The sequence below is a fragment of the Coloeus monedula genome (genome assembly GCF_965178545.1).
Source record: "Coloeus monedula genome assembly, chromosome: 1".
NCBI lineage: Eukaryota > Metazoa > Chordata > Aves > Passeriformes > Corvidae > Coloeus > Coloeus monedula.
Window position 1 is genome coordinate 8557829 of NC_138781.1, and position 11024 is coordinate 8568852.

Consider the following 11024-nt stretch of genomic DNA (forward strand, 5'->3'; position numbering starts at 1 on the left):
AGTTAGCAATACAAGCCTGCTGGTTATAATATTTTCCCCAGACTTTTCAAGATTGATGCTAGGTTTTCTGAAGAATTTATTTCTTACATAAAAATATTCTAGCTGTAAATCATTTAAATCTCATTGTAGGTGGCTACACAGCAGACCATCCTGTAATTAAAATATTCTGGAGAGTTGTAGAAAGCTTCACTGATGAAGAGAAACGTAAACTACTCAAATTTGTAACGAGCTGCTCTCGACCACCTCTTCTGGGGTTTAAGGTATGTCTTCTGGCATCCTGGCAAGCTTTTAGAAATGCTGCAGATGTTGATCCAAGTTTTTCTTGTCTAGGAATCTACAATTTGAGAATACTCATCCGTGACTACAGAAATAGCTTCAATGTTTGCATTTGCATGTATAATAAGTACAGTTTTAAAATATGTAATGAAGTGTTCTGCTGCTTTCCATTTTAACTGCGAAATTTGATCAGCTTACAGACCCATTGATGAGAGCACTTGCTGCATGTGATGGAAGGTCCTTGCTGCCATTTCATGTTACTGTGCCGAAGCAGAATTGCTACCAGTTTGAAGCAAAAGATTGAGTTAAGCATAGTGCCTTCTAAGTCAGGCAAAAGAGAATTTAGGATATAAAAGCAGCTATTAAATTTGATCCTTTTAAATTAACCATTTGAAGCAGGACATACATTGTCTTCTTTTCTAATTCCCATTTATCTGCTTATAGGTCACAGCTCATTATTAGTAGCAAAATGTTTAGCTGCTGTCTCCAGATTGCTATTTACAGGGAAGCTTAAGTATGAAGAAAAATTTTCTGTACTGCTGATGAAACTAAAGAGAGACCAAGGCAAGGTGAAGACATTTTGAACCTAAGTTGTGGGGATATTCTACCCATGAATTTCACTGGACTGCAAAATTTTGGCTAAGAACCAGACATCATGTCATTTCCCCTAAAATGTGGGAACATTGAGTGCTGTGGAGTGGTGTTGCCATGTGGATAGGCAACATCCTTCATCTTCAACATCTGTAATCTGTAGCTCAGTTACACTCCTTTTATAGACACCCGGGATTGGAACTGGCACTTTCAGTTGGTAACTGGTCTGACTGTTCTGTGTGTCAACTTCAGGATGAAATGAGTCATTTCTTAGACTCCCAAAAACATGCTAAGTAGATCCCCTTTAACAGTAAAGACTGTCCATAGATTTGATATGGAGACAGTGGAGATGGCTTTTGAAACACATGAATCCTGTCTAGGGTATTTGTTGATTGATTTATGTGATTCCTTATTTAAAAGTCTGCAGGCATTTCTCCTAAACTCCCCAGGTCTGTGTGATTCTCACTGTACAGTATTCTAGCAATGAATGGGATTTTACAGGACAGCAGGAAGAGCAATTGGAAAACTCTGGGATGAGACCAAGATAAAACAGTGCACGTCAGTCACGTGAGGAAGGGAGAATTGGGAAACAACTGGGGAAACCATTTAAGCAGAAGTTCCCATTTGTTGTCATCCCCTTTTAATTACAAGGGGAGGGGAGGAAGTGCAGATGTAGGTACCCAGCTTTGAGGTAGCCAGTGTGACATTTGAAGAGATGGAGGAAGTGAATCGAAAGTCTAAAGATATTAAGGCTGAGAGTGACACATTTGAAAGAAGCTAAATGTGGAAAGCTGAAGTTTGTGCATTCTCTTGGGAGATGGGCCACAAACTGACTGTAACATATGTGGCTAGGAAAAAATGGAAGCAAATTAGGCACCAAATTTTCAGCATGAAAGCAGTAAGTTAAAAGATTAATTCACTGAACGAGGGGCTTGCATGCTCAGCCACATGCAGCAGTGTTGGCAGAGGAAAGCAGCTGAAAGGGTGTTAGAGCTGCTCTGCTGGGCAGTACCGCAGGGTGGCTGCAGCAAAACCTGTTTCCAGGGATTTACCTCCAAACCAGGGGCTTGCCAGGAAGTGTCTGCCAAAAAGGGCAGCGTGTGACTGGTATTGTCATCATCAGGAATGCCTTCATAGCCCATGACAGTGTGGTGTTTGGAGCTTTGAAGGTGCAGACTGTGAAGCCACAGGAGTGCTGAGTATTACCAGCTAAGTAACTGTGGGAACATTTTTTTGTTGATGTGAGACATGAGCACAAACCATCTTCAAAATGTGTTTGCAGTTTCAGTGTGTGTGTATTTTTCTGAGAGAAACACAGTTTCTGGTTCTCACTCTGAAATTTTCTGTGTAGGCTTTATATTGTGGGACCAGCATGTTTTCTTCAAGTTAGTGCACGTTGATTTAAGATTAGGAAATACCTTGATGATCGCAGTTCATAAATAACATAGTCTAGCTTTGCATCATTTAAAAATTTTAAACTTTCATTGCCAGAGTCAGGTTCAGAATAACACTTACTAAAGCTAATTAAAGTTTAATAAGTTTAATAAATGTGATTGTTACAGACAAAAAAAAAAAAATCATTAAAGTGTGGTTGAAAATTGTTAAGTTCCAATCAGGTCACATAATAAATCGATGATACTTTTCCCTTCCAAACCATTGCAGTTTCCCGCTGTACAGTATTTAATTATGCAACAAATGGTGCCCTTGGCATGGCATTTCAATTTAGAATTCCATTTTTAAAGCTAGAGTAGGGGAATTCAATTAACATTTTGAAAGGAACACTAAAAATGCAACATTTTAGCCGTGAAATACTTTTAAGGCCTCCATTTGAACAATAATTTAGCTTAGAATCTCACTGACCTTTTGCCTTTGGAACTGGAATTTTTTTCCAGTTTCTAAAATCAGAACTTTTTAACCTCAGGCAGTCATTTGATAAATGAATACTGTCTTGCCAGCAAAAGCGGTGCTTTGGAGGTAACAAATAAATATATTTTCCACTATACTCTTTCTTGGAAGAAGATAAATGGGATACATTTAAAAAATTAAATATTGCGTACAAAATGTCTTTAAAGTGTGTCCTTCAGATCAGTAGTTAACACATCAGAAGAATAATCAGGGTTTGACAAGTCTATGTCATTACAGACTCACTATGCACATTGATTGTATGTTTTTGTAGCATTGTAAATTTGTACGCTAGACTGTATGAACAATAACAAATCATTATATTTTCCTTAGAATCACAAAAATTGCTTTGTGTGTTGCAAATTAGTGGATCTTGTTGGGACAAGGCAGAGGGAGACACTATGCAGTTCAAGAGTGGTTTTGGTGCTATGAGGAATGAAAGAAATGCCATTTGAGTGTCATTGTGACAGGTTTTCATCTAGTGGTTTACTTCATAGAAATGTGTGCCAGCTGCTACAGGGTAGATTTTGGCTTGTATACCTTTTTTTGATACGTGGTTGTTTTTTGTTTCGGTTGCATTTTCCAGGAGTTATATCCTGCATTTTGCATTCACAATGGAGGATCTGATTTAGACAGGCTGCCTACTGCCAGTACCTGCATGAACTTGCTGAAGCTTCCCGAGTTCTACGACGAGAATCTGATGCGAAGCAAGCTCCTCTATGCCATTGAATGTGCTGCTGGATTTGAACTCAGCTGAGCCCAACTGATGCTGATTTGGATGATCTGCAGAGGAACGAACCAGTGCCTACTCTATAAGCAGCACCCATACCCAAGCAGTTTTAAGGGAGTTCTGTCTACATTTCTGCAGTTCTTGTGTTTTACCAAATGCCCTCAGATAGGTTTCATTTCTAAACATGATTTCTTAGTTAGCTTTCATTACTGAATATTGCATTGACATTGCTTTATGACTCAAAACAATGAATGCTGTGTGCAGCGTGGCTGATTTCTGTGTTTATGTGAAGAAAGAGCACATTTAAAGAACAGTGACATCTCAGTGAAATTAACCAAAGATGAAGCTTTGGCTTTGTGCTGTTCAAACATAAATAATTTTGCAAACTGGCAATAAAGTTGTGTACTCTGCGGTGCATTGGGATGAGACAGGGCTAACATCCTGTAATTAGTCTTTTAGATGGAAGGCAAGCAGATGTTTGCAGATATCCCAGAACTCAGAGGATGAAAATGCTCATTACTGACAACCTAACAACTTACGCTGTAGAGTTGTTTACTCCATCATCATAGAGAGATGGGCAATCACCAACCATATGAAGTTTAACAAAGGGCAAGTGCAGGATTCTGCACCTGTGATGGGGCAGCCCTGGATGTACTGACAGACTGGGGAATGAGAGGCTGGAGAGCAGCTGTGGAAAGGGACCTGGGGGCCCTGGTTGATGGCAAGTTGAATGTGAGCCAGCAGTGCCCTGGCAGGCAGGAGGGCCAAGCGTGTCCTGGGGGCATCAGGCCCAGCATGGCCAGCTGGGCAATGGAGGGGATTGTCCTGCTCTGCTCTGGGCTGGGGCGGCCTCACCTGAAGTCCTCGGGGCAGCTTTGGGTGTCAGAATATAAAGAAGACATGAAGCCATTAGAGAGCATCCGGAGGAGGCCATGAGGGTGGTGAAGGGCCTGGAGGGGAAGCCGTGTGAGGAGAGTCTGAGGTCATTTGGTCTGTTCAGCCTGGAGAAGAGGAGACTCGATGCAGTTACAGCTCCTTATGAGGGGAAGAGGAAAGGCAGGCACTGATCTCTGTGGTGACCAGTGACAGGCCCTGAGAAACCAGCATGGTGCACTGGATTGGGGAAGGTTTAGGTTAGGTATCACGAAATGGCTTCTCACCCAGAGGGTGGTTGGGCACTGGAACAGGCTCTCCAGGGAAATGGTCACAGCCCCAAGGCTGACAGAGCTCAAGGAGCATTTGGACAATGCTCTCCGGCACTTGTTGTGACTCTTGGGGTGTCCTGTGCAGGACCAGGAGTTGGACTGGATGATCCTGATCGATCCCTTCCAACTCAGCATAGTCTGTGATTCTGTTTTTGAACTGATTTTGTTTTATACTATCTTCCCTCAAGATGGTAGGCACTGAGATAAAATGGGTGTAATATTGCATTTGTGCTTTCTGAAACACCTTGAAGAAATAGAATTTGCATTATTTTAAGTTCAACCTTTGCTGCATCCTTATCACGTGGACACTGTTCTGAATGGATGTGACTTCCCAGGTTTTTCTCTGTTCTGTTTCTGTCTTTTGTGCCAGCTTGGTTGGTTGATTTTAAATGAATCAGTCTCCTATTGCATACACAGTACATAGAGAAATCATCACTTTGGAAAAATATATATGTAATAATTATTAAAATTATTTGAACCAAAGTTATCAGGCTTTATCTTTTATATTTGAAGCCTGTGGTGGTCACATTCCTTTTCCCTATCATTTCTTTCCATCTTAAATACCATATCTGTGCCGTAGACACTAATCAAATTAACTTTTTTTTGTGATTAAGCAGCTTTTATATCCATTTCCCTGCAGTATTTCTGCTGAGAAAAGTAAGTTGGGAATATGCTGCTTAATATAATTTGATATCTAGAGAAAAAATTGCTTTCATATGGAAGGAGCTGATCCTCTAGTAGTAGGCACATTGTAGGGTTTCATATGCAAACTGCAGTGAGTTTAAAAAAGAAATTACAGTTCAGACTGTAAGATTCGTAAGTCCATCCCTCTGAACTTTGCTTTTATATTTTAAATCATCGAAAATTACAATCAAGTTTGTATTCATCTCTTATGCAAAAAAATATTTTGCTGTTACTGGAAACTCTGCTGGATTTCCTATTTAATAAGCAGTAACCAGCAATATCCTTTTAAATGTGGGGGAACTGAGTGGTTTTAAGATGTTTACTAGTAACCATATAAAAATGTATAATTTCTTAATTTGGGTAATAAATGAAGTGTTAAAATACTATTTGTAGTCTTGATGTACAGAAATAAAATGATTGGTTTTCTTTTTGGTTTTGCTTTAGGCTTTTTATTTATGTTAAATGTTACATACCCAACCTATTCTTTATCCCAAATTCTTTTTTGTATATTTTTCTACATAAATTATGGAACTTGTAAAAAAGTTGAAAAAGAGATTGGTGATAGTGAAACTGCCTCCCCCTAATTGCAAAACCTGAACACTTCTTTTAGATGGCATTATTTATTTTAGAACCTAATGCTTTAAATATTTTGAGATTATTTTTCAATTCCATTATTTTGCTACATTGGGTAGTGTTGTATCTGTATTTTGTAAAATTAAATTAAATTTTTCTATTAAATATTTGTATTTCGAAGATTGTGTTGGAGTCATGCCAAGTACTGGTGACTGGTAATGTCCACTTTGTGCTTTTGAAAAGGAACCAGTGCCCACTAGTGCTGTCTGTGGCCAGGAAAGCAGCAGGTGCCACAGGGCTGGGGGAAGGGTGACTTGCACAGAGCTGTAATTGCAGGAATCACCGAGCTGCAGAAACCTTCAGGAGAGAACTTGAGTTTGCTGAAAATACTCTGATGTTTTATTTCTTCGGTGTGCAGCACTCGGTGCTCTTGTTTGTGTATCCTGTACATGAGGTGTGACACTCTGGCACAGGCAGGGCATCAGAGCAGTTGTAGCCCACATTTCACTGTGTGCAGGCTGGAGCTCTGTGCAGCTTCACCACCTTCAGAATCCAGACTGCAGTGAGAGGAGAGTGGGGCTTTTCTTTGGCAACCAGTGCTTCCAGCTCTGCCAGCTGTTTTCAGAGAGGCAGGACGAAGCATGAGTTCCTGCTTTTCAATGATCTATTGCTGGATACTTTAAGGAACGGGAGATAAAGGTGTGAGAGGTAACATAGGCATGTCCTGAGGAGCTGGGGAGTCGAAATGATCTCTTGTAGCACTTATGTAGCAAGAATTGTTTCTGTATGAAACTGGATTTTGTGGATTTTAAAAGAAGAGTGAACTGTCTCCCTGTTGTGATGCTCCCAGAATTTAGGTAGGCAGAGGCAAGAGGACTCTGCATGCAAGCAACCTGAAATACCATTGTAGATTTGATCATCATAACTACAGCAGTAATAATTATGAGTTTGGGGTTGGTTTCTGTACAAGACAACCCTTCCTTAAAGTAAGTTTCTGTACTACAGTGTTTCATCCTCCTAGTTCAGTACTTGCTTTTTGAAAAAGCAAGCATTTTCTGATTGGATTTTGTTTTCAAGTAAGTTTGGGTTTGTAATTTTGTAACCTGTTCTAAAAACAGTTTTGTCAAGGTCTATATGATGGAAGAGTTCACAAATTTTTCATCTCTACAAAGTTCAAAGGCGTTAAAAGTTGAATAAAGAAATAAAATTAGCACTTGGTCTCTTTATTTCAATGAGGTTTCTTTCCAGATGGGGGCTTAGTCCTATTACGTGGATTAAAAAAAATAAAGCACAGCAAACCAAACCAGGAATAATGAGCCTTGTCCTTTATCTCTGTTGTCTTCCGTCATGGTCCTGAAAGCCAGACTTGTATAAATTCCACAAAACTGATTTCTAGGGAACATTTATGTATCTGCAGAAGATGAAGGATTTTCCTCCAGTTTCATGTGTAAACACTGAGCTGACAGAAGTTTGATTTGAATAAGGAGGATATCTTCAGGTATTTTTTGGGGAGGTGCTCCATGATAATAATATAAAAGAGCTTCCTGATGCTATTAGTAGCAATGTTGACATTTTTTTGGCATCACTTGAGTAATATAGCACAAACATACCTAATTTAATCCTATAAGGGGGTTTGGAATTCAGAGAAAACACTTTTGAGTGCAGTGAGCTCATACATTTCAGTTTCTACCAAAATCTATTAGTTAAATGCCAGTGAGACAGCACATACTCTTATCACCTAAAAAATACTTACTAAAAATAGTACAGCACAGAAAAAAGAAAAAAAAAGAGGAATGCTTTGTTGGACCTGTAATATTTGCTCATATACATGAATCTGTGATAGTAATGGTTTGTGATGTAAATGCTTGTTACTTTTTTTTATGATGCTTTTGCCTGTCAGTGGAGAGAAGAAATGAACATGGTCTGTAAAACTGATCAGGATATCTATATTTTTATTGACTTATGCTTTTGTGAATAAAATAATTTGAGTTTTCTTGAAACTCTGCAGAAACACTTTTCATTTTTTGCAGCAAATTGGGCATTCTCTTGTTAAAGATTGATAGTACTGACTAGGTTCTAAAAGAATCTAATATTAACTGCTTGTTGGTCTTGAAGTTAGTACTGTTGGAACTGGCTGCCCATGCCAGTGGTGGGGTCACTATCTCTGGAGGGATTTAAAATCCCTGGAGATGTGGCACTGAGGGACATGGCTCTGGTGGGCTGGGCAGTGCTGGGTTAATGGTTGGACTCAATCACCACTGAGGTCTTTTCCAACCTAAACATTGCTATCTATGGTTCTACTGCTTTGGGATGGTTCATATCTTCAGCTTTCGAGCTGTGATTTCCCACTCTGCCAAGGAAGGTGCAGCTGTGAGTTTTACCTTTGTTTAAGGGTGTCTTTCAAACAATGCACTTGCTCTGCTTTGTAAAAACTTCTTCAGAATCTTTGGAAAGAATAAAACTGCCAAAGTCTGAGAAGCTGTGATTCATAGTGAAGAATGCTACTCTGTCTGCAAACACATACAAAAATGTCTCTTTCAGCTTCTGGAATTTTAGCACATGTGGGCCCCTTTGAAGGTGCAATTTAATTTTTATCTCCTTTGATAATTAGGCTTATCTGCTTCCCTTTGCTTATTTATTATTGTCATTGCTAAATAGACTTTTAGTTCCACTTTAGTATTTATAAAGTTAGTATTGTTCATATTTGGTTTTGAATACTTAGAGCATATATGCTTCAGCTTACCTGCTACTAAAAACGTAGTAAACGTAAAATTACAGAAAACTCTTGTAGGGCATTTCATAATTTGTAACATTAATAAAAACACAAATGCCCAGATATCTGGCCTGTTTTTCAGTATGTATCTGGTAGTCTGGAAAGGGCATTAAATTTCTCTTGTTTGTAGAGAGACAACACAAGGCAAAAAGTGATGATGAAGTTACACCAATTTAATCCATTACAGAGAACACAATGGCTGAAGTCAGGAGGAATGTCTGGAGATCACCTACTCCACCCCCCAGCTCAAAGCAGGGTCACCTACAGCAGGTTGCTCAAGACCTTCACCTGTTGAGTTCTGAATGTCTTCTTGAATGGAGAATCCACAGGATCTCTGGGCAACCTGTTTTCAGTCTTCAATTAACTTCACAATAAAACATTTTTTATCAGGTTTAAACACATTTCTTGTATTCCAGTTTGTGCCCATTGCCTCTTTTCCTGTCACTGGGCAATACTAAGGATTCTGAGGCTTCTCCAGGCTGAACAACTTCAGCTCTCAGCCTTTCCTCATATGACACAGCCTTCTGCCCTGCTTGTTAGTGAACCCAGCAGCATCTTCAAAATACCTTTTGTGGACTTTGACATGACTGGGGACCAAGCAGATAGCACTAAATCTCTTCCTTGTCAGATCCTGTGGTTGTTAATCAGTGGCACTTACCAGGTAGGGTTGGATTTAAGACTTTTATAAGTTTCCCTGTCCACAGCTCTGCAGAATCATACATTCTGTTTGCAAAGTTGTTTCATGTATTTATAGGAGCAGCATGCTCAAATTTCCTACTATATTTAACGTCATTCTTTTCTGCATTCCCAGAGCAGCTGTTTGTTCATTCTGTGCAACATTTAACTGAAAGTAGTTTTGCATTATTTCTATTTTATTCTTTGTTTATAGTTACACATAGTTCTTGACTGCTGAAGAAAGAAACAAGCATTCACCAGATGGTGTTATTTCAGAACCTCCTGCTACTGCTGCTTGCCCAAATGTTAGACCTGGGAAAAGCATCTCTCCTCAGTTGCTATGTAGTTTTGCTGTATGTTGTCAAACAAACCTGAAGGAATTGTTTCCTTCTAGCCCTTGTTTCTTTACTTGAGAATAATCGTTTTCCTTACAGCTCTGTTTTTCCCCTCTTTCAGGCAAACAGCAGCAGAGCTCAAAGTTCTGCAGAGATATTTTAGGTATAATTATCTGGTAGATCTATCTGGCTATTGATAAAAAATGACATAGAATTAACTAATATTTGGCATTGTCACATGGACAGAAAAGCATACCCCTGATCAAGTTAATGAATATAAATGCTGATCAAGCTGTCCTTGCAAAGGATAAGCACTTGGCGTAAGCTGTGAGATCATCTGACTGCCCCCAATAGTTCCTGGGTTGTTGTGTGAAGACCCAAAATAATCAGCAGAATACATATGATATTTCCAGGGGAATTGGCAAAAACATCAACTATCCTGAAGCAGTTTAACCACTTTCAAAAGCACCCACTTGGCTCAGGCTTTTGCTCACAAAGGAGTCCAGATAAACCTGCAGCCTGTAGATTACCTAAGACACACTGTATCAATGAAAATTGAGGTTCTGCTTGGCAGGAAAACACTAGAGAATGCAAGTGAAAATGGGTTATTTTGTGCCTTTAGTGCTTCTACTGAAAGTTTTAAACACTAGGTGTATTGCCCATATTTCAAGTCTAATTGTTTCTGATAAGCTATCAGCAAAAAATTAATGCTTACATTTAATTAAGTGGCACTTTCCAGAATTACTTTGCCAACAATACTATAATTAGATGACATGAGAACAGTCTTTGATACATATGCTCATATTCTTTGTTAACACCAAAAATAGAATCTGTAAATCTGTAAATAGGAAAACTGGATGCATTAAGCAGCAGGGCAGAGCAGCAGGCCGGGAAGGCTACAGCCATTACCACATCAGGAGGACTAATATTAATGTCTCTCTAATGCAGCATTTTTAAGCATTTCTTGTGTTCTGATGGGCTTTATATAATTGACCTCCATAAATCATAAAACATGGTTTAAAAAAAGAATCTGGGAACTATGTGAATTGCTAATACCTCCTGGAATGCTGCCACGTTATTTCCATCATTAGGTTATAGCTACCAGTTAGGCCTGAATTCATCTCACTTAAGGCATCTGTGAGGTGGCTGTCGAGGCACTTGTGGAGAAAAGGCAGCCTCGGGACAGAGCTCTGGTGGGCGGTTCCTTCTTTACTGAAACACATCTCCAAAGAGGGTGGAATGAACTGTGCCCTGGAGGTGCCCACTCCTCCTCTCTCTTC

At 39.4% G+C, this 11024-nt stretch overlaps 1 protein-coding gene across 1 annotated transcript in view; it reads left to right on the forward strand.

The window, feature by feature from the left end:
* The window catches only part of UBE3C (ubiquitin protein ligase E3C), a 73418-nt gene extending 65374 nt beyond the window's left edge, over positions 1-8044 (forward strand). Inside the window, exons 22-23 of the mRNA XM_082285235.1 lie at positions 130-260; positions 3356-8044. Coding sequence (XP_082141361.1) covers positions 130-260; positions 3356-3526 — 302 coding nt within the window. The 3' untranslated portion in view covers positions 3527-8044. The remainder of the gene's footprint in view (positions 1-129; positions 261-3355) is intronic.
* The last annotated feature ends 2980 nt before the right edge of the window (positions 8045-11024 follow it).